Source organism: Crocodylus siamensis, chromosome 5 (genome assembly GCF_052110815.1).
Source record: "Crocodylus siamensis isolate JL-2025a chromosome 5, ASM5211081v1, whole genome shotgun sequence".
Classification (NCBI taxonomy): domain Eukaryota; kingdom Metazoa; phylum Chordata; order Crocodylia; family Crocodylidae; genus Crocodylus; species Crocodylus siamensis.
In genome coordinates this window covers 144,094,091-144,119,049 of record NC_143399.1, presented here as the reverse complement: position 1 = coordinate 144,119,049, position 24,959 = coordinate 144,094,091, and the positions used below count along the sequence as shown (strand labels likewise).

Below are 24,959 nucleotides of genomic sequence, written 5' to 3'. Positions count from 1 at the left end.
CTTTACACGCATAACTCCTGATAATACTATGGGAAGCAGTATATATAAATCCAAGTACTTGAGATGAACTTGTGTAACCCAAGACTGAATCCCATGTGTATGTAAAGATAAGCCAAAATGTACCACTGCATTTGTCTTGAAATTCTCTAGTGACAACATATATTAATACACCTTCATTTCTACCATGCTTTGAATGGCAGAACAGAATAGAAATGGAAAAAATACATATGAAATCTAAAACAATGTTATGATCCTGCCAACAGACCTTTATTCCTAAATCCATGGTACAAATTCACATGAGAACAACAGGATGTGGAAATGAATAGTCAAAATGAATAATGCAAAATGTTATCCACACATCAGCCATTGAGTTAAGACTCTTTTTTTTCAGAGCTTACTATGGCGCCCAGTCATGGTGAGAACTCACTTAGACTTGCATTTTGACTGGTCATCCTTCAAATATTTTACAGGTAGGAATAAAAAATTGCATTATTGTTATCAAACTAAGAAGTACAATTACTTCAGAGTAGAAACAAATAAGAAAGAACACCCTATTTCAAACAACTCTAGAATACTAACACACTAAGTGCTTGTGCAAAATACATTGCTGATTCCAGTGGTGGTTCACTGCAAATTCTTTTGTTGCCATGGTATGAAGTGTGGAAAACAATATTGTGAGAAAATTTAAAAAAAAAAAAAACATACAAAATATTGTGTCTGTTACACTAAACGAATCCAATATTACCTTCTTTGCAGATAGTAATTACTTAATGACTTTTTTGCAGCCTCAATTCCTTTCGTTACCAGTACTATTGATGTTTAATCACCGATGACAGGGCTGTCTAACAGGCAGCCTTCAAGCCACATGCAGTCCAATCTCCTACCCAGGTGCAACTCTACATACTGCTTCTCAGACTGCTGCTACTGGGGTCTCCAGGTTCTTCCTCCTTCCTCCACCTTTCACTTCCAGGTTCCAGCCCTGCGAGGGGTGGGTCCAAGCAGGACAGTGGGCCTGGGAGACCAATTGATCCCACAGGGTGTGGGGTGCGGGAGGTCCATGGCCTGTGTAGGTGCAGTCCGGATGGCATGTGGCCCTTGCCCACTCCAAAACTGAACAGCCCTGACCTAAAGGATTCTTTACCAGTTCTACAGTTCTGAAATCCAATTTTGGTTTGTTTGTTCATTTGTTTTCAGGAAACGACTACCATACTCACATATACGGAAGGAACTGTTCAGCAACATGACCACATTGTTTCCAATAGATTCTCAAATGCAGAAAGCCAGGCCAAGGCTTATGGGCTATTTATACCACATAAATCCTATTTTAAAGAAGCATTTAGTGCAAATGAGCTTTTGCTATTCCTCTTCATATGGTGAACTAATTCCTGAATTAACTCACAGTACAGAAAATGTTAAGATATTAATTTCCTTTGAAGAAATAGTTTTTCCCATCATTACTGCATATACATGATATCAGGGCTTCAATTTTGCAACACATACCATATAGAGAGGTGCACCCACATAGAGTCCCACTGTTATCAATGTAGACCACTGGAGCTTTACTTCATAGGGACTCAAGGTGGTAGGGTGTTTGAAAAATAAACATTAAATTACAAGTTCCTCCTAGCTATATAAACAGAAGATCCAGTCATACAACATGGTCCCCTGGGCTACTACAATATAAACAAACACCAGCATATAGCCACATTTTGCACTGCCTTACACCTCACGTGAGGAAGACACTCAGCTTAGCCAAAATGGTTAAGCTTCTGGCCCTGTCCAGTAGGAGAAATTTGGGCATTTAAATGAAGGTAAAAACTAATGCTTCAGAACAGAGTTTTAGATACCACTTAAAGACTTACGTCCAAATTGCACTTAAGATACCTAAGTGCTTTCTAATGACCAGGGATCCAGGTTTTCTGGTTGCTGTGGAAAAATGTAGATTTTCTCACTTGAAGGAAAAAAAGTAGATTTTCTATTTTAAAGAAGAAAAACAAAGATTCTCCTCTTTAAAGGAGCTGCTTGGGGCTGGACGGAGTGGGGGGAGGGAGGTTGGAGGCAGGGGGGTGTGCCATGCATCTTCATGTGCACACAAATGTGACTGACATGCAGCCAGGGTTGGAGGGCCAGGGCTTGGGGACTGGCCAGGGGACAGTATGTGAGTCTGTGTGTGGCAGGGGTGTGTGTGGAGGGAATGGGTGTGCAAGGGCTGGTGCTGGGGGAAGGTGTCCAGGCGCTAGGTCTGCAGCATGACAGCAGGGTGGGGGAAGGTGCCTGCCCTTCAGGAGTGGCAGGGAGCTGCATGGTTGGGCCAGCAGCACCAGAGCCAGCGCCTGTGCTCGCTGGGATGGAGTGGCTGGAGTGAGGGGCACCAGGGCTAGAAGGGCTGTGGCCTGGGAGTGAGGGGCACCAGGGTAGCAGGAAACTGTGGGTTGGGAGTATGGGGCACTGGCAGGGCCAAGGGGCTTGGGAGTGAGGAACAATTGCTTGGGCAGGGGCAGGGCACTACCATAGTAGTGCTGCTCAGCACCACAAAGCAGTGGCGGAGACAGCTGAGCCTCCATCCTGGTGAGCGAAGGAGGCAGGGGGAGCTCTGATTTTCCACAATAAAAATAATAATAATAAAAATAAATACAAAAAAAATCAAATGCCAAAATATATAGGTATTTAGAATTTATTTTATTATAATGATTGAGGCACTGGTAGGCTTCCAAACTGTTTTAAAATTGTAAATATATCAATAAACTATTGTGTTAAATTAATACTTCTACACATAGTGGCATTTTCATTTTAATCACAGAAAAAAGATGGATTTGGGTTTTTTTAATCAGAGATTTTTGGCTTTTTATCAGAGAATTTATAATTTCTAAACACAAAACCAGGATCCCAGCTCCTAGTGTTTATTTTAATCCAGTATTTACCAAAAAAAGAAATGAATTTTAACTTACCAAGAAACATATTAATGCCATAGTGTTACACGCATAGGACATCAATCTTGTGGCATGTAATCCATTTTGTATTGGCAGAGGGAATCAAATATGTGAATAATTAAACAAGGGATACTTTTAAAAATGTGCTGAAGAAGGCTGATATGTCAAACAGTTTTGCATGACATTTTCCAAAATGACCTTAAAATGGTGAAGAACCAACTTTTTAAAGAGATTGGAATATACATCTGCATGTACAAAGAAAAGAAATGCGCAAACAACACATGAGCCAAAGGAGAGATATTTTTAAAGCTTACCATTATCATTTTTAAGATTTCCATTGCTGAGCTGCTTTAATCTCTTCTGATGTGACTTGCCATTATAGTGGATTTGTGCTTGGGCAGCAGAATTCAGCTGAATGTTGCAAACATTACACAAAGTGAAATTGGTGTGTTTTTTCTCCCTCTCTTTTTTTTCGTCACTGTCATCAGGTGTTAATTCTGTCTCACTTTCTCTGTCTGGTGCACATGTTAAGTCTGGGTTATACGGATGATTGTCATGTGGTAAATCAGAGCCCCAGGGCTTCTTCATATTTTCTAAAAAAAGACATAAAAATTGATGAGTAAAATACAGTTTTACGCAAAACATTTAAACATCTGGAAAACAGAAAGAAGCCAAGGCTTCCAATTGTATGCTCCAATTGTAAGTCTGCAGTTCTGTGTTTTCATTTGATATTCTGCCTTCCAATTTTGCTTCCCATTGCATATTTTTATAGTTAAATCCCATATTTAAATAAATGAAAGTGCTTGCATATTTCAACAAGACTTGTAAATCTATCACTAGAGTTAACTGCAATATATTTTTTAATTTTATTTTGACTTCCTGATTATTTTGCTTCATTTGTTCATTATTTGAACAGAAAGCAAATAAAATATGGAAAATAGTATGATAATTATAGTCAGATAATACCTCTTCAATAATGTGTGCCAAGCCAGTTCGGTGATAAAGAATTCTATGTTAAATTCTATATACTAAAGTAAGTTGTAGCTTTTAATGGAAGAAATGTTGTGATCTAGCAGCTGGGCTACAGGACTAGAAGACAGAAAACTAAGTTTTGTTTTCAGTGCCACTGTTGATTTGTCATGTGATTTAGGAAAACTATAGTAGGAAATTCCCCTATACATCAATTTCCTTCTGTGCAAGCTAAAGATCTTTACTTGACTTTGTAACATAGTTAGAGCTTTGTTGAGGAGCATCAAATAAATGCCAAGTCTTGTTTTAGCAGATGAAGTGCTGGTAATCCACTGGGTTATCCTTTATTGTTAAAAAAAAGGGTATATTTCTTGGTGAATCGCACAGTTTCTCAAAGTTTCTTTGAGCCAGATCAAAGGTGGCAGGTGTGACTCTTCTCATCTAAGTCTGAAGTAAAGTGTGAACTATAGCTCACTTCACTAAGCTTGCTTGGCAATGAAGTGGGGGGAAAATCCATTCTCCCTTGGGTTACCTCGTTACACTTAATGTGCTTTAAGTGCACAGAAAGCACTTTATAGCCATAACACAACAGGCATCCACAACACACTTTAAAAATGGTGGATTCCACTCTAAGTCGACCCTGGATGGATGTGTAGTAAACTAAGGTACTTTCTGTTAGAGCGCTTTATTGAGTATCTGTGCCAGATCCCATCATGGGTTAACTTAGAGCGCAATCACTGCCATCCCAGACAGAGTTGTGCAGGGCCACACTCCAGTCTTGGGCAGAACTCTTTGTTCTTCCCGTGCTGGGCTGGCCCCTCCTCCTAAGCTGTCACTGACCTGAGTGAATGACAGCTTCTCATCCCAGTTCTAAGTGCAGCCTGGAGAGGGCCCCCCCCCCTCACAGTTTAATGGCCTGGGGCTGGGGAGTGGGAGGGCTGGGCCAGGCCAGACCAATGCAGCAGGAGGGGATGGGGGGAAGGGAGCCTCTCTTGCCATGAGGCCCTCCCCCCCACCACAACTTGCTGGCTGTGGGACGGGGGAGTCAGCCCAAGTCCACATGGCAGAGGGTCTCCCTCCTCCCCCACCCCCGCCCTGGTTCCTGGTGCACAAATGTGGGGCTGAGCAGCTCTGGTGCAGATGTTGGCTGCTACTGTCAAGTAGCTTGGGCAGGGGGAAATGCTCCCCTCCCCCATTGCAGGGACCCAGCCCCACCCAAAGACTGCAGCTACCAAGCTGTGTGTGGGAAGGGGTGGCAGGGAGGCTCCCTTTCTCCCCTGCCCAAGCCTCTAGATGCCAGCAACTGCAAAAAGCTGTGCAGACCCATGTTTCACTGTACCAGAAACTCTGGTGGTGGTAGAAAAGGGGCAGTGGAAAAGGAGCCCCCCTTCAGATTTATCCAAAGAACTTTGGCTGCCTATAGAGAAACAATAAATGCATTTTTTTCTTTCTTATTTGAATCTTCAAAAATTATAACTGAATGAAAATTAAACTTGGTATCTGAATACCGATTCTCCTGTCACACCACAGTTTAAACAAAAGTATCTCCAGAGTACTTAATGGAGGAGAAATGAAAAAATGTGAGGAAAGTCAGGCTCCCAGAACCTAAACTTTTACATTTCAAAGGCAAGGGGAGGTAGAGGTTAAGAATCATACAAACAAACTGTTGCATGTAAATACAACAGGGTTATTTTATTATTCAAACTATGCATGACAGTATATGAATGCAACAGTATACAGTGTAAGCAGAATACCTTAAAAAAGTGTTTGTTCTTCAAACTCAATGGATAAAGCAATATTTAGCCAAGTCATTTAATTTCTATTTTAAGAGAATAACTCTGTACAACTGTAAGAATGAAGTCACTTTTATTGCCTCTATAATACAATCAAATTAACCATGCCTTAGGAAAGGGAAAGAGAGTTAGCCAAGACCATCTTAAGTTCCAGATCCAGATTTGGTTTCTGCCAAGGTTTGAGTCCAAAAGTGAATCAGGACTAGCCTTCAGATTTGGATCTGGCCTTACCAAAATATAGCAAGCTGTTCTTGAGAGAGCACCAAATAGTAGAAATTTCATGTGATCCAGCTGTCAACAGCACCAAAGCACATTCACTGAACTGGAATCAAATCATAAGAAGCAAGTTCAGATCAAAAGATGCCAATCTAAACATCCCTAAATTGAAAAGAGTTTCAATCCAAGACTTCCAGTTTGTTTCATCTCTTATTTAATATGGGGTTATTTTAAACAAGTTAAAGATTATTTAATAAAAATGTTGTTATAATTATGGAAAAAAACAAAGGCCCTACCCTGAGAGGTTCTTTTTATTGCTAATGAAGTCAACAACTCTCAGGATCAGTTAAGTTAATTCTATCATACTGTTTTGCTTACAGATACAGTCAACTATGTGTTTTATAACATTTACAAATGTAAAGGAAAAGGGAAATAGAATAACATTAAAAAACTGAATCTAGGGCAACACCAAATTTAAATGGGAAAAATACAAAAGGAGCAATTATTATTAAATAAATGTTTTATGTCAACTGTGAATTTTTAATGAGCTAGATCATATACATCTGCATGACGCTGTGACACAGAAGGAAAACCTGCGGTTTTGTGTTTATTTGTTGTTCTTAATTTGTTTTTTCCTAGAAGTACTTCTGATTGGACAACAGAAGACATAGATATCCCCAATAACACAGATTCTCTGGAAACTACTTGGAGATACTGCTCCATCATCCTTCTAGTTATCCTTCTAGTACATTATTAAGTGAAGAAATTCAGCATCTAATCAAATAACAAACAGCATATTAAAATGATAATATGATCTCCTAATTTTACCCACTTTCTTAGAATTTAAATGAGATGAAGATAACTTTCCACCCCCATTTGTATATGATACATACGTTATATAAAATCTTTTGCACTCAAAACATTCCCCACTAGAGTGCAGTATGAATTTAAAATTACCAGTACAGAATTCTTTATTCTTACAGTGCTCATCATATGGGCACAGGGTTATTGTAACATTCCCCTTTCCAAGTGTATACATTCAACTTTAAGTAAATATAATGCAGTAAACTATACATAAACAACCCCATGTGCATACACATGCATACATGGTTCTTTTCCATAATATCTGCACAGATAGATGGGCAACCTAATGGCATGGTACAAGATCACACTAATGTTAGGATCAACTGACATGATTTTGTATTAATTTTATTATTGGAGAAGCAACTATAAAGCAATAGAAATACAGCAATCTCATTTTTGAGTAAGAAATAATAAAATGCACAGTAAAATAATACACAGTAATATACTGCAAGGAAATTACATTTTAGAAATAAATGACTCAAGATCCTTGATCATTTCGTCTGTGCTTTCATTAGAAATTTGTGATACTCTAAACTATCACTAGCTATATTGTAAATCTGGAGCAAGAATGGCACAGTAGAGGAAGCTGACAGAATAAGGAAGAAAATGACACAATGTTAGGCAGATTGTCCAACCATGCCCCGTCACCAGTTTTTTTTCACACGATGTGTGAATTCTGAATATGTAATAACAATACTAGGAATGTAGGCTGCTGTTATTCACCTTTCCCCTCACCCTAGACACCCTCAGGACTCTGGCTGCAGGGGAGACAGTTTTAAGCAATTTGTTGCTAAACACTTCAAAATAATTTATTAGACTCTCCCCTATTTTATAGGAACAATAAACAACAAATAAGCAAGAACTCATGAAACTGACCTACCAGCAGTCCAACCACAGTAAGCTGACTCTTGGAAGAGCAGCATGAAGACTATATGAGAGAAAATAAGAGAGTAAGAACATCTCAGAAGACCACATTTCAAAAGTGGCCTCAAAGTGCATGCCCACAGTTACATGTATACATTTTGAGCATCAAACAAAAGCTGATATTGGATTGCTATTTTTTGTTTGTTTGTCTGCGTGTACAACCAATATTTAAGTTGTTGGTTGCAGGAAGAACGTTTCTTTAATATTACGTGGTAAAATGTTTAAAAGAGGGCACAGAGTCCTATTTGGGAAAAAAGGTAAGGCTCTTTTAGTTGCTACTAATCACTTAACTTACAAAAATTCTTGAAAGATAATGTTCCTTTTTCCAGTCAATTATGGGTCATATACGTAGATTTATTTTCAGTCAGTTACTAAAAAGTTCTCAGCTGTTGAGAATCTTAGGAAGAACAGCAGTGCACTAGAATAGGATTAGCAAACTAACTGAGAATTCAAAAATTCAAGCCAACTTAAAATGGCATTATGGATAAATGCTGAGACCTATTTTCCCTGGAGCTCTGAACTCAATTCTGGCTCAATGATGCTTACCAGTAAAATGAACTTTGAATTACAGTACAGCTTTATATAGAGTACAAAACTGCCCTATGTGGAAAACCAACATGGCTATAATTTGCTGTGTTCGCTGGCTCAACTAATAGAGCTGCCTACATTCTGGGGATTCCGCTACTGGGACATGACTGGTTAGAAATTACGGAGGTTAGAAATGATGCCCTTTCCATGAAACAATTACTTCATCTATTTCATGGCCAAAATGTGTTTTCCATTTAGGGATAAGGAGAGACAACTTTGTTCTACAATTCTAATTATTTTTTCATAAAAGTGTCTTGTGAGCATAGAGAAACCAAAGTAAGTACTACATAGTGTAGCCATATGCATTCAGTCTGGTAAGGAGGCTAATACAGGTTTCCCTTGCTTTATGCGGGTTCTGTAGGTGCGAATTTACTCTTATGTGATGACACTTTTTATACCAAAATTTTGTTATATGCAAGGTAAATTCACTTTTATGTGATTGGTGTAGTGGAAGCCCGCAGTCAGCTGCTTTGTGTGGTACATTGTAGGAGTAACGCACTCCAAAATATAGTCTTCTGTGTGGATCTTTCAAAAAAGGGAGGAAAGAAGACCCAGGAAACTATAGGCCCTCAGTCCTGGGGAAGCTCTTTGAGAAAATTACCCAGGAGCACATCTGTAAGGGACCAGCAGGGGAGATCATGCTTATGGGCAACCAACATGGGTTCATTAGAGCCAGGTCCTGTCAGACCAACCTAGTGGCCTTCTATGACCAGGTCACAAAAGCCTTGGATGCAGGTGTCACGGTGGATGTAGCCTTTCTGGACATCAGGAAGGCCTTCGACACTGTCTCTCACCCCATCCTCATTAAAAAATTAGGTGACTGTGGTATCGATGCCTACACAGTCAGATAGGTCACAAATTGGCTGGAGGGCTGCACCCAGAGAGTGGTGGTGGATGGGTCATGTTAGACCTGAAGGGATATGGGCAGTAGGGTTCCCCAGGGCTCGGTCCTCAGGCCCGCACTGTTCAACATCTTCATCGGCAACTTTGACGAGGGGGTGAAAAGCACCTTGTTCAAGTTCGCAGATGACACCAAGTTGTGGGGAGAAGTGAGCACGCTAGAAGAGAGGGACAGGCTACAACTAGATCTGGACAGGTTACAGAAGTGGACAGATGAGAATAGGATGGGTTTCAATACAGACAAGTGCAAGGTATTGCACCTGGGGAGGAAGAACCAGCAGCATACCTACAGGCTGGGGAACTCCCTTCTTGTCAGCACAGAGGCAGAAAAGGGATCTTGGAGTTGCTATTGATTCCAAGATGCACGTGGGCCGATGGTGTGAGAACGCGGTCAGGAAGGCTAACCGCACTTTGTCATGCATCCACAGATGCATCACAAGCAGGTCCAGGGAAGTGATTCTCCCCCTCTATATGACATTGGTCAGGCCGCAGCTGGAGTACTGCATCCAGGTCTGGGCGCTGCACTTCAGGAGGGATGTGGATAGCATAGAGAGGGTCCAGAGGAGGGCCACTCGCATGGTCAGGGGGCAGCAGGGTAGGCCCTATGAGGGGAGGCTATGGGACCTGAACCTGTTCAACCTCCACAGAAGAAGGCTGAGAGGTGATCTGGTGGCTGTCTATAAACTTGCCAAGGGGGACCAGCAGGCAATGGGAGAGACCCTGTTCCCCCAAGCACTACCGGGAGTAACAAGGAATAACAGCCATAAGTTGACTGAGGGGAGATTCAGGCTGGATATCAGGAGGCACTACTTCACTGTCAGGGTGGCTAGGAGCTGGAACCAACACTCAAGGGAAGTGGTGCTCACCCCTTCCCTGTGGGTCTTCAAAAGGAGGCTAGAAAAATCACCTAGCTGTGGTCATTTGACCCCAGCATCCTTTCCTGCCCATGGCAGGGGGTCAGACTAGATGACCTGCTTAGATCCCTTCCAACCCTACCAACTATGAAACTATGATCTGTGCTCCTCACTCGTTATCTGTGACACATGTTTCTGTAGCTGTTATCCCCATATTATGATAGTGCCTTGCGCTTGTGCATGCTGTCTGCTGTTGGTAAATACCAAAATTGTCTTGTAAAAGTGGTAGAAATGTGTCTGGGGATCAGTACAGTGGAGGTCTTGGAACGTATCCTGATTTCTTATATTGTAAAGTGGGTTCCCTTTATGTGAATTCAAGTTATGTGCTGTTTTCCAGGAACACATGTACAACATAAAGCAATGGAAACCTGTACAAGCAACAACATTTAACAAGAGAAATAATGCATTATTAATAAATCACCATGCAATGAGATTTGGTGGTAGTCAACAATGAAGAAAGAGCCTTCATGCGGCATCTCCAAAGGCTCTCCACTCTTGGCTTTCTTTTCACAGGTTGCTATGACAAACAGCGTGCTTGCAAGAGGGAAAGCAAAGGACATACAGCTAGAACACCACTGGCAGAAGACCACCAACTACAGCATCAAAAGAATTGGAGGCCTTATAACACAGGTGTATAGAAAGCAAAAGAAAATGTATTTATTTCCATCACAGGCAGAGAAGGTTCTTTGGGTAAATCCAATATCTTTTATTAGATCAATTAAAATAGTTGGAAAATGTTTTTGCATGTTTTTGGGTATGAACACTCTTCGTCGGGCTGAGGAAGCATTTGAAATCATAAGTGGAATCATAGCATTTTCAGAACTCTGAATGGCCAAAGTTCTCTGAGTAGTTAATAACTGAAAACAATTTATATGTAGTGAAAGAAACTATTTTTCATTATGAGAAAGTTTCATATTTGTGTGCAGATAAAATGGCTTGACTCTGAAGTGAGCTGTCTCTTTGGTTACAGCATTGGTTCTTAGTAGCACAGTCTATCTTGCAAAGCTTTCTTTACTTGAATGTCAGTTAGTTGCACTCACTGAAATTCTGGAAGGACTCAAGGAATTATAGACTGTGACCCATGAATTAATCTTGCAACCCCTTGGCTGAGGAAAGCATTTTGAAGATAGTGGGTTCTTCACTGGAGAAGATTGTCAAAATGGAGCTAAAAGCACCAGCTTCTTTTAAAGAAGCAGTTGTTAGAACTTAGCTCCAAAAGCATCTCTTAACATAGACTATCTATCCAATTATCACCTTGTCTCAAACTTCCTGTTTTGGGTGAAGGTTATCAGAAAAGTGCAACAAAACTCCAGCAGTAATAGCTTTAATCTTCAAGTCTTTTCAAACTCAGTCAATCTGATGCTAAGCATTCGATATTGCAGACAGGTGTTATTGGTTGATGATCTCTCTTTGGCAACTGATGAATGTATTGCAGTGATTATACAGTGAACTTTGCTTTCAACCCTTTTAGTAATAATAAAGTGCTCCCAGTCAGAAGAGGCCTGGCTGCCTTGCTCCCTTTCTGGAGGGAACCAAACTATTCTACCACACCTAAACTTGATCTCTGAGCTGTACTCTTTATCCACCACATTAATGCTGTGTGGTCCATTGTGTTTGGCACACACAATCCCTTTTCCTCAGTCTCTGACAGTGAGCAAGTCAAGTGACTCAAAAACAAATTTGCAGAATTTATATTCTCCTGTGGAAAGTTTCCACCCACTTCTACCAACAGTTAATATCTAGGAGAAGTTTAAAATGACTTTTCACCAACAGTTTTATGCTTCAAGTGATTTAGGCTCAGACTACTCCATTACGGCAGTTACAAATATACAATATGACATATTAGCAAGAGTGGCAGATGGCAGAGTAGAGATGCACCTTACAGACTGACCAAATCAGAAATGCAGAAGCTGTCATTATGAGAGCTCACTTCATCAGATGCTATAAAAGGACATGCCCACAGTAGCCAATCATGAAATTGGACACAGAAATCCATATTTCACACAACTGTTATTTGTTAGTATTTCTAAAGCCCTTATGACCATGTTCTCTGTTGTAAAATAGAAGGTTACAAAAAGGTAGATAGGGAAGGAAAACCGGACTGCAAAAGAAAGAGAGAAGAAAGACCGAGAGAGAAAGTGTGAGAGTTGTGAACCAAATATCTAATTTTCCTATTCATTATCATTTAATAACACTACCCTTTCCCCTTTTCCTGGTTTGTGCATTTCAGCTACCCTTTAGTTGATCTACAACATCAATCATTCACATGAATAATAAAATCCTGCAATGATAATCTCAGGCTTCTTAGGAAGAAGCCATCCTTGGATAAAAAATACAAACAAAAAAAAGGATTAGAAAAAGATATATTTCCAGGTCATTTTTGTTTTATTTTTGCAGGCAGGCAGGCAGGCAGGCATAATAGTGTTGATTTGCTAGATTTTTATAGTATAAAGCAGGGGCGAGCTACCAGAAGTTGGACAGAATAGCCAGCCACAGAATGCAGGACCCACTGGCCATGGCTGTCAGTGGCAAGCTTGGCTCACCTCCACTTCCCCTTCACTGGACCTCCACACCCACCGTTGCCTCCAGTCTCCTGCTGGACCCCATCCTAAACCTCTCACCACCTCCACTTGCTGCAGTAACCATGACAGTCAACCTGGTGTCCCGGGCTGGATCTGACCTGGGAAAAGCCATGAGGTTCTGATCTGGCCTGGAGCCACAGATGACTTTGACACCCCTGTCATCTTGTAAACCTAGCCTCTCTACAAAGCTGGGACAGATTCACTATATATTGATACATTTTGAGCAATACTTCAGAAAATAAAAGCCAAGGCTTTTCTTTATTGTTTTGCATGGAGAGCACTTAAATCTTCAAGACTGCATTTCAGTACTGTAGCACATGAACAGACTCCATTTTATTACACAGTCTCAACCATGCACACCACTAATTCTGAAAGGATCTTATAGCTAAACTAAAAGAAAAAAGTTCATCATTTTTTGGTTCAGTAGTTCCTTCATGCCAGAAGCAACCTTAACAGACATCTCATAGTCTTAAAATATACTGCAGTCATTTCTTTAATTGAGTTCTATAAAAAGAGCTAAGCACTAATCAACACCATATGTTACACAATTAGATAGTAATACATATCTATTTCTCAAGCTTGTGCTAACATAATGGACCACTTTGGGTGGTTTGGAACTATTTAAGGCCAAGTACTTAATTTCCAAACTCAACTTTTAAAATTTAGAAGCATTACTGTGTACCACTACTGTGGTGACTAATATCTCTAGAGTCAAAGAGCCAAAACATGAAATCCATAGCTTGTGTTTTATTATTCAGAGTTAAGCCTTACTGCCTGCATCTACATGAGCAGTGGACTGTGCAGTTGGTACTGCACACCCATTTAGTACTTACATAACCAAGTACTAAACAACTGTTCCTGCAGATTTTTTTTCTGATGCAACTACGCGTTACTACTGAGCAGTAGTGTTGCATCACAGTTAGTGCTCCCCAGTGCTACTGCACAGTAGCATCTCATTTAAATGTGGCCACTGTAAACAAAAAAAACAGTAAAAACCTTGGGCCCAGGTGTAATCCTGTAATCCATACACAGGAAAAGCCCCTGACAAAATGCTACTTCTACTAATAAAAGGAAAGCTGCACATGGGGCATAAATTCCCACTCATGCTATGTTGCCTTAAACATTGGATTCATCTGTGAGGAGGCAATGGCTCTATGGAAGGAGGAATTCCAACAACAAAACTGGGGACAGGTACAAAAATTCCAATAAGGAATAAGCCATTCTTGCAAATGCCAATGAAGTCCTGAATGTATTATGTTTTACAGTCTGGACTTCCATGCCTGGGAAGCCTCTTTCTAAGGTATTTTTGAGAGCTGCTGCTGACTTTAACATTACTGGTCACATTTTCTGAGTTGTCTGGAGGTAAAGATCAAGGGAAACGTGACTGCAGATTGCTCTGCCATATTGCAAACCTTTGCTGGAGGCAGCTCCCCTGCCTGGTCCTTTAGATGCAAATCTACTTTTCCCTGTTATCACTCATGCCCACCGTCTCAGTAACTTTGCTGCAAGAAGGGATGATAACTGCCAGGTTAGCAGAAACTTCAGACTTTTTGATGGAGATAAAACACAGATTTTTTAAACTGATGATTTTGAGAAGGGTTCATTTTTATCCTTTGAATAGGAATGAATAACATTAAGCCGATGCACCATAGAAAAATATTTATTTACAAAGAAAGTTTGCAAGGGAAATTAAGAAAGCCATTGTGAAAATAGATCGGAAACCTGCGGATAGTTCAGAGGATCATAGAAAAATTGAGTTGGAAGGGACCATCAGGATCACCCCTGGGTACACCATACCAACCAAATGTTTGTTTAACCTGCTCTTGAAAATTTCCAGGGGTGGAGCTATCAAGCCTCTCTGGGTAGCCCATTTCAATGCTTAAATACCCACATAATGAGAAAGTTTTCTTAATAACCTCAGTTTCCCTTGCAGCTATCCCCTGTGGTTACAGTAAATAGTCTACAACTGGGTGTTCAACCTTTACCCCTGAGGACCAGATAAGCAGTGCCTGGTCAGTCCTTGGGTCAGATCCAGGCTGGCGGTCCTGATCCTGCACCCAGGGTGGAGGAAGTAGATACCATCTGGCTACACAGAGGGAGACAGCCCAACCCCAACTTGGCCCTGTAGGTGAGGGGAAGAAGGGAGCAGAGTATGGCCTACAAGGGGGAAAATAAGGCATAGCCAAGACCTGCCTGGAGGGAGGAGTGGCCCCAACTTGACCCCATAGGGTGAATGGGCGTGGAAAGAGAAGGGGGCATGGCTCAACTCCAACTCAACCCCACGGGTAGGAGTGGGGCATGGCATGGCCCTGATGCACATGCAGGGAGATGGGATGTCACCAGGCCCTGAATGGAAAAGGAGGTATAGCTCAATCCTGAGGTGGGGGGTGCAAATGGCACAGCCTAGTGCCAACTCAGTCCCATGGGACAGGGGTCAGGCAGTGTGGTCCAGGCCTGCAGGGGGGTACAGCTACAGCCCAGCTCCAACCAGCTGTGCAGAACTTGGGGTTTGGGAATTTGCAAGGGGGTAGCTTGGCCATATTTACAGGCACTGGTCTCCTGACACCTAATGTCCTAACCCATGGGGAGCCCCAGAGGCCATGGCTCCACAGGCCACATTTGGCCTCTAAGCCAGAGACTGAGCACCCCTGGGCTACTACTACCCTTTAGATATTTGAAGACTTCTGTCTTCTCTTCTCTAGACTAAATGATCCCAGTTCTTTCAGCCTTTCCTTAAGTCATATTTCCCAAACCTGTCATAATTTTTGTCTTTCTCTGGACTTTTTCTAATTTGTCCCTATCTTCCTTGAAATACGAGGCCCAAAACTAGACACAGTACTCCAGGTCAGGCTTCATTAGTGCCAAATAAAGAGTATGAATTGCTTCCCTTGACTTGCAATATTAGTAGTAATTTATACAGTCCACTACAACTCCCAAGTCATATTTTTTTTGCAGTACAGCATCTTAGTCAGTCATTTCCTAATTTATATTTGTGCATTTTATTGTTCCATCATAAGGACAGGACTAGGTGTTTCTCCTTAATGAATTCCATTCAATTACTTTTGGACCACTTCTCCAAACTGGAACCAGTCTACATTGGAGAGCCCTGCAGCCCACGGACATGTGGGGACTTGCAGGAATCATGTCCAAGTAGCCCCAATTCAATCATAATTTTCATTCCCTTCCCTCTCCCCAAATAGGAGACACTGATGCTATGGAGGGAGATGTCAAAATAGCCAGTGTTTAGAGGTTAACACAGCCCCCTTCCTACGTATACTACCTTTCGCACCACTGACTTTACCATTCCTTTTTGTTCCTGGGAATGGGAATTTGCAGCCCTCCCTCAAAAATCTCAAATGGAGGTGTTAGACCCCTCTGAATTGTAAGTGTTGGAATTCACATATTTCTGATTGATCATATTCATCTTTCATGGACACCTTAGATACAGTCTGCAGACCCCCAGGTATCTGCAGGCCACAGATTGAAAACCACTGCACTAGAAGGAGGGGGAAATGGCCCAAAAAGTGGAGGAAATCAGTAATGATCAGGTTGAAAGCAGAAGCCCACCATTGTTAAAAGTTTGCTGACCCCTGGTCTAGACTATTTCTTTAGCTTACTAATGCCACAGAAGACTGTTAAAAAGCCTTGGTAAAAATCAAGGTATATTATACCCACTGCCCACCCCCCCAACATTTACATATCATATCACCTTATCAAAGGAGGTAAGGTTAGTCAGGCATAATTAGCATTAATTATAGAATCACAGAAAATTAGGGATGGAAGGGACCTCGGGAGGTCATTTAGCCCAAAGGAGGACCATCCCCAATGAGCTCTTAAAAACCTCCAAGGATGGAGTTTCTACCACCTCTCTAGGTAACCTGTTCCAGTGTTTTACTACCCTTCTAGTGAGAAAATTCTTCCTAATATCTAACTTAAACTTCAGGGGCAATGTGTAGGGGGTGCACATGCACCTCCTGAGCATGGCGGTGCACCCCCTACAAAAATGTGCAGCCAACACCGTCAGTGGTGCCTGTGGGCAGTCACTGCTCACCACCCCCACCCCGCCACTGCCAACACCACCGGTGGCATCTACAGGCAGTCAGCAATTGCCACTGGTGGCCACCAACATTGCTGCTGGCCACCGCCGGCCCAACAAGAGCAACATTGTTGGCTCATATTTGGCTTATTGTCCACTGAAACCCACAGGTCCTTTTCTGCAAAGCTGCTGCCCAGCCAGTCAACCCCCAGCCTGCAGTGATGCATGGGATTATTCTGTCCTAAGTGCAGGATTTTGCACTTGTCCTTGTTAACAGCAGCAGCAGCAGCAGCAGCAGCATCTGCAGGAGCTCCCCTGCTTACCACCGGTATGTTTCCACCGCTGCCAGCACAGCCAAACCCTCCAGTCACCTGGGGCATGCATTGTTCATGCTAAACTTTCCTTGCTGCAATTTGAGACCATTGTTCCTTCTTCTGTCATCTGCCATCACTGAGGACACTCTAGCTCCATCCTCTTTTAAACCTCCCTTCAGGTAGTTGATGGGTGCTATTGAATCCTCTCTCATTTTCCTCTTCTCTAAACTAAATAAGCCCAGTTCCCTCAGCCTCTCCTCAGAAGTCATGTGGCCCAGTCCCCTCACCATTTTTGTTGCTCTCTGCTGCATTCTTTTGAATTTGTCCACATCCTTTCTGTGCTGGAGGGGCCCAAAACTGTACACAGTACTCCAGATGTGGCCTCACCAGTGCTGAATAGAGCAGAATAATCACTTCTCTTGACCTGCTGGCAAAACTCCCACCAATGAAGCCCAGTATGCCATTAGTCTTCTTGGCAACAAGGGCACACTACTGGCTTATATTTAGCTTATTGTCCGCTGAAACCCCCAGGTCCTTTTCTGCAAAGCTGCTGCCCAGCCAGTACTGATGCATTGGATTTTTCTGTCCTAAGTGCAGGATTTTGCACTTGTTCTTGTTGAGCATCATGAGATTCCTTTTGGTCCAGTCCTCCTATTTGTCTGGGTCTCTCTGAATCCTAGCCCTATCCTCCAGCATATCTACTACTTCACTAGCTTGCTGTCATCTGCAAACTTGCTGAGGGTGCACTCTGTGCCATCTTCCAGGTCCTTGGAAAAGACATTGAGCAAAACAGGCCCCAGGACCAACCCCTGGAGCACTCCACTTGATGCTGGCTGCCAAGTAGAGATTGAGCCACTGATTACTACTCTGAGCCTGATGCTCAAGCCAGTTTTCAATCCACCTGACAGTCCATTCATCCACCTTGTACTTCCTTAGCTTGCCTGCAAGAATGTTGTGGGAAACCATATCAAAAGCTTTGCTAATAATAAGGTACATCACATCCACTGGTCTTCCTGCATCCACAGAGCCAATCACCTCATCATAGAAGGCAATCAGATCAAGAATGACTTGCCCCTGGTGAATCCAAGCTGAATGTTCTGAATCACCTTTTTCTCTTCCAAATGCTTAGAAGTGGATTCCTTTAGGATCTTCTCCATGAATTAATCCATTTTGGCTTAATGAATCCATGTTGCTCTCTTCCAGGTACTTAGAAATAAATTCCTTGATGACCTGCCCTATTATCATTCCAGATAGTCTCACTACTATTAAGTATTTTAATCTTGTTTGTTCATAATTATGAATACTATAACTGTGTACACTTTATTTTAACATTGATATTGTAAAAAAATTACTATTTATATATTGATTCCTAACCATTAATATCAGTACAGTACATTATAAAACAAATGTTGGCTTACAGAAATGAGGCAGACTTTGGGACAGTTCTGACTTTAAGAAGCTTTGCTATACCATTTCTCCACAACACAACCTTGATATTAATTGTCTTAAAAAAAAGAGAGGCAGGAAGTCATTCAGATAACTCTACAGTAGGGCCATGTGAAAATTTTCTGGCTTTTTTGCTTTGACCCTGTTTCAACTAGTTTTGAGCTCAAAAACTGGAATGAAATGAAGGGCTTCGAAACAGCCTCAAAACAAAACAAGGGCAGCCAAAACATTTCAAAAAGTTTCAAAACATTTTGAGTTCTAAAGCTGAAGCTGGGCTTCCCTGCAGGGAAACAGAAATGAAGGAGAGGGAGGAGGAAAAGGGTGGAAGGACATAGTGAGGGTGCACCTTAACACACACACTGCAGAAGAAGTTCCTGCAGGAGAGGAAGGAAAGGCTCTGTGAGAGTTTGGCTGCCTGAGAGGCTGCTGGTGCTACTGTGCTGCTCCTCAATAAGTTATTATTTTACCTGTTGTTCTTTGAAGTGGTGGACTGAGCTAGGGCTGTAGGGGAGGAGACCTCATTGGGGCACACTACAGTGTCATGTAGAGGACCTAGAGCCAGGGAGGGAGCACCTTAACACACACACACACACACACACACACACACACACACACACAGAGTCGCATGTGACACAAGTTTTGCTTGTCAGCAGCTTAAGGTGCAGTTTCCCAGAAACCCCTGTACTGATCTCCATGAAACCTGGCAGGCTTCATGGCCTTGGCAGGGGCTACCATGCCTGCTGTTTTCACCCCCCTGTGCCTTCACACGTACAAGTGAAATGAGTTTTCCTTTCAAGACTTTGAGGTGCAGTTTCCCAGAAACCCCTGCACCTATCTCCTTACACCTTGGCAAGCCCTCAGAGGGGGCTACCATCTCTGCTGTTTTTATCTAAATCTGCCAAAAAATGACAAAGGTACAGGCAATTTCATGCTTCTCATTATAGCCTATGGGCGAAACGTCAAAACAGCGTCAGAGCAGCAAAATAATTTCAACGAAATGGAACAGAACAGTGGTTTCAAAACTAAACTAAACTCAAAATAAAACGCTGTCCCATCAAAATGGAAAACCAAAGTCGAAACGAAATGGTGCTGTTTCATACAGCCCTACTCTACAGTCCTAAAGCCACCAAGCCTCTTTAGGATCTAAAGACCTGGCTAGCAAGTTACATCCTTAAGATACGGTAAGCATTTGCACAACAGACTGGGCAGCGTTAGTAAATCATTTTTCATGACAAAGTTGGGGAAATGTTCTTAGCATAAGCATTTTCTCCTTCTACATTGGAAAAATGCTCCCTTTTGGTTATGCAGTTCCATACTGATGCCTAAACTGCTACATTACAAGCAAAGTCCTTCAAATTCAGTCAGTGCCACTATTTACTTGATGGAGGGGCTCTGTCCAGAACAAGTCAACTTTTTTTCTCCTTTTATATGTGCTGCCAGTTTACCCATATATTCATAAAAAGTATTCATCCACAAAAAAAAAATTCTTAGCAACACCCAAAATGGGGGAGTAGTTGTACTGGCTGTTTGGAGTGTGATCTGCATTGCCCCAAGGGCTATTTCATTATAATATATGTTTATATTGAGGAGGTATCAACATTTATGAGCAGGAGGGACAGGCACTATAAAAATTAAAAGTAACTTCAGGATTTAAAATGTAACTTTCGAGATGGAAATCTCTCCCTAATGATCCTTCTTATGCCTAGGAATTGCAGTCATCAGAATATGCATCAGATGAAATAAAATGACAACTAACATGCTTAGCAGCAAAAGTGGTATATATGGTTATATATGGTTGCAAGGCAAGGAGTATTAAAATTTGGGCTTCTGCCCTGTTTTTGATCCTTTTCGGTATATAAAGATTGGAAGTCTGGTTTTGTTCATAACTGGTGCTGCTTTTTTACATTAGCTATTGCAGGAATTAGTATTCTAGATTAGTTTCCTAGAGAATTTCCCCAGGCTTGCAGGGTGTGTGTGGTCCGCTCTCACATAATAAAAAAAATGAGGTGGGATATTTGAATCTTTACTAAACATAAAAACAAACAAAATTCACAAGTACCTTCTACTTCCTTTACTTTTTAATACAATAAAATTTGAAATCTCTTTTTTTAGTTTAAAAATCATAAAATACGACAAAATCTTTTCTCCCTTCAGCAGATCACTTTTTGGAGGAAAGTTCCAGAGCTATCAGAATTTCAATGAACCTGTTGACATTTAATAACTCTCATTATAGATTCAATTCTACAACCCTTTATACTAGTAAAGCCTGCTGAATTGGGACCTTTATTTGAATGATATAATTATATTTTCACACAAGTGATTATTTTTTAAATCATCCATGTGTCATTATTTCCCTCAGACCACTGATTGTTGAATTTTATACATCAGAGATAATTTTACAAACAATGTAAGGCATCAAAATAAAAGTTTGTTCTGTTTGGAATGACTGGCCGTATGAACCAGAAATTTAATGTCATTCATCTTATTTATTCCAAAGTCTTTTAAATGATGTCTTTTTAGCATAGTGCACACAGAAAATAGGAACAACATTCGCAACATTCTAAGTGGTAATGGGGGTTTTGCAAGTGTGGTTTTATTTTTTATGCTGCTGAATATAATATGCATATATATTTGCAAATATATTCTATTCCTTATAGTGTCTTGAAAATTCGTGTCTCCTTTATCTTTTTTTCCTGGCTGACACAGTTCTTTGATGTTAGCTTTTCTATCTATCTATGCTAATCATTTGCCTCTACCTTTTCAACAATATTTGGGCATGGAGATAAATGTCTGCCAAGGAAAGATACTTCCTTAACATCAGTTAGAAAAGAACCAAGGATAGCTTTTGGGGAATGCTTCTTCCTGGTTTTCTTCCCTGATGACATATGTGGAGAGCACAACAGAGGCAATTTCAATGTTCATCTGGAATCACAGTAGACCATAAAATCAATAGGGAAGCACATGTTTGTGCAAGTGAGCAAGGCTTTTAGCAGACATCTGTCTATTTGTATGGCATGTCTCATATGCACATTACTACAATAGCTAGATGATATGTATTTCTAGAATGTACATTCACTAGAAATATTAGTACGTAACTGAACATTAAAGCTAGGGACAGACATTACACATAAACCAGTTTAAGTGATCAGAAAAAAATTTAAACCCGTTTAGAACAGAAGTTCAGTGAACAGATGTTCAGGGATCCAGCTCCAATGCACTGAAAATCCAGAGCACTGGAGCAGATTCGATTAATCGTGCTCAATTAATCTAGTCTGCTGGAGTATGGAAATTAACATGCTCCAGCAGCCTCCTGCATCACATGCATCAGCATCCCCATGCTGAAAAAATGATGGCAGGGTGCTTTGAACAAAAGCTCGTTTGGTGAGTTCAAAGCACCCAGCTGTCATTTTTCAGTGTGGAGGATGCTGGTACATGTGATGTTAGGGCACTTTTAATTAGCACAGCCTGCTAATTAAAGCACCCCCTGTACCTCCTGGACCACATGTAAAAATGCCCAAACTGATTTCAAAATGGCTGAAATTGGTTTAAGATAGACCTAGATGAATGCAGTATCAGACTTAACTGATTTCGGTTATACAGGTCTATTGAACACCTGTCCCCTCCCAACTCATATTACTTCTGCTATCTGCTCCATGGATCCAGGCTGGCCCATCCCCTGGGCTGTCACACTGCTGAGGCAGCAAAGCCTCTCTCCTTGGCTCTATGTTCTGCCTGTGCCTGCCAGTGGAAGGAAGGAAAAGGGGTGGGGGAGCAGAGGCCCCCTGCCACATGCCCCCCTCCCCAGCCATGCTTGCTCAAGTGTTGGGGGCATGGAGCTGAGCCACTGGGCAAGGACCTCTGTCTGCTCTTTACCTAACTCATGACACTGCCCAGCCCAGCTGCCAGCCCGCACAGCTCTCAGCTCTGCTCCTTCCTGCTTATGTCAGGTGAGCTGGGCATGATAGGGGCAAGGATGGGGGAACAGACCTCCCCACCCCTCAGCCTGGCTTGCTTGGCTTTCAGCCCTGGCTCCTGCCTTCATGTGTCAGCTGAACCAGGAAGCAGCGGAGGAACTCTACTCCTCTCTACCTACCACTGCGCAGCTAAGTTAAACCAGGAGGCAGGAGCCAGGGCTGAGAGCCATGCTAGGACTGTCAACCCAGTTGCTCAGTGCTAGGAGCAGGAGAACAGAGGCTAGGACCCAATGGGCCCAGCTCCATTCCCAAGCAACCACAACTGGGGCGAGTCTCTGCTCCCCCTCCCTTCCCAGCTCAGCTAACACCAGCAGGGAGTAGCAGGGCAACAGAGGGGTGGTAGAGCAGACCTCCCGCACCACCCAATGGCTTAGCTTTGCTAAGCAAGCACAGGTTGCGGGGGTGTCTCCCTGCTGCTGACAGGGCTGCTGGGGAATGGGCCACATTGGGAGGTATGTGAGAGCGACCCTGTCTCCTGGCCTGGCCAGTGCATGCATCTGCATGCTCTCCTCCCAACCCAAAAGTGAATATGCATTCTGTTCACTCCCAGTTCAATCTATGGAGCTTAGATAAATCTGGATAAATTCAACCAGGTCCACTTTGGGCTTTTTGAATATCTATACTTAGCATATCTGTTGAGAAATAGTGTAATCTCCTATGGAATTACCTGGGAAACCTGGATTCCTAAAATCATGCTTATAATCAACTCTGTAGAGGCATAACTGAGAGCTTAAGCACCCAGAGTGACAGCTATGCATGGGGCAGCATCAGTGGCTGTGCTCCTGGTAACATAATGGTAGCTGGGCCAGCAGTGCAGCTACTATTATTTCTGATTACTATTTCTGTACACCCACAGGGTCAGTACCCGTGACTGGTCCCCCAGTCACTCTCCTTCATTCTGCTATTACAACTCTGACCCCTCATTATTTATGAATAAAAGCTAAAGTTAGAAATCAGTTTAAAATAAACCTGAGTTTACTAATACACTTCCAGAGTAATGGATTATTGTACTTATAAGACTTCCACCCACATATTGCAAATCCAAGTGAATGCATCTATAAAAATGAGAAATGAACCCAATGAAAATATGTAGGACACCTGGGTTCCTTAATATTCCTAAAACAGTTTAAATAAATTTATCTAAAGACTTATAATGTGACAGGCAGAGCTAAATCTGGACATTGTACTATATTCTGTTCCAATATAATTCTAAGAAGAATCAAGTGCCTTCATTTTCTAAAATAAGCCTACAAGTTTTGACCAGATCTAAAGAACATTAATGCCCCAAATCTAACATTCATCAGATCATGTCAGCATCACTAGAAGAGGAAGTTAAAAATAGCTATTTTAAGATTTGCAGAATTCTGTTGAAATGTTGAGATCCAGTGTTTTTACAAATTTCACCTCATCCTTACTGAATAAGAAACCCAGTTTTGTTAGGATTCTTTCACTAATTCCAATATAGCTACATATTAAATCCATCAACAATTTAGGGAACTATCATCAGGCCTAATCTCATTCACCATAAGTAACAAGACTCTCAATTGACCTATAAGCTTTACCTTAACAGAAACAGCAGGATTGCTCATGCTGTATGTACTCTGATATTTTGGTTTACTTACAACATAAAGAATAAAAAAAATCTTTTGTGTTTTTAAAAATGAAAAGATTTTAGTAAATCTTGTGTACTTTTTTAGTAACTTGAAAAGTCAAAATAAATCATTTGAGGTAGAATAAAATATTCGGTTTGAGCTTTTTAAGACTTTCAATTGCCTAATAAAATATTAACCAAGTTTTAAATTGAAAAGTAAATTTGGAGTCTAAACATTAAACATTTACATCTTAAAAGTGCCAAAAAGTATTATGTTCTCACTGCATGTGACTGAAACAATTCAAAATAAATTTGCTAAATATTCTAGTCTATCAAAATCTGCATTTTTGAAGAAAACCACTTTGACCAAAACATTTTGCTCGTACATTATCTGAATGTATGAAAATCAATAAAAAGAGAAAGGCATTGGTACAGATTAGAGGCCTCAAGCCAACACCGCTGTCTAATATGCGGGGTTTCATTTCTATTTGCCTTGTAAAAATCAGTCACTGTATGAAATTGCCAAGCACATTAAGTGTTTTTACAAGATATTCAGTAATGCCTGCCTACATGTGGGAAGTTAATAGAAAGTCCTGAGAGCCTGCCAAACCCATGCTCAAAAACATTGCCATATTGTTTCTAGAAAAAGGAAAGTGTTAGAAATAGGAAGAAATCTTTTAATTTTTTACTGAAAAAAAGGAAAAGAGCCCCCATTTGTTCCACAGTTTTCCAATGTGGGGTTATCTTGGCCCATTATTGCTCTAAGGAGCCTCTCATTATCCTGCTTCCTTCTAGCCTCTCTCTTTCTAGGTCCCTTACACCATCACCATTTTAAAATGTTACTATTAATTCAGCCTAACTCCATTTTCAAAAGCAGAGTAATTAGCCATGTTAATCTGAAGTCAGGCAGAAGGCCAG

At 41.4% G+C, this 24,959-nt stretch overlaps 1 protein-coding gene across 3 annotated transcripts in view; it reads right to left on the bottom strand.

The window, feature by feature from the left end:
- The window catches only part of ZNF385D (zinc finger protein 385D), a 739,383-nt gene that overhangs the window by 592,567 nt on the left and 121,857 nt on the right, over positions 1-24,959 (bottom strand). For all 3 annotated transcript variants that reach the window (XM_090046559.1, XM_090046561.1, XM_090046560.1), the window contains exon 2: positions 3,245-3,523. In XM_090046559.1, coding sequence (XP_089902685.1) covers positions 3,245-3,523 — 279 coding nt within the window. The remainder of the gene's footprint in view (positions 1-3,244; positions 3,524-24,959) is intronic.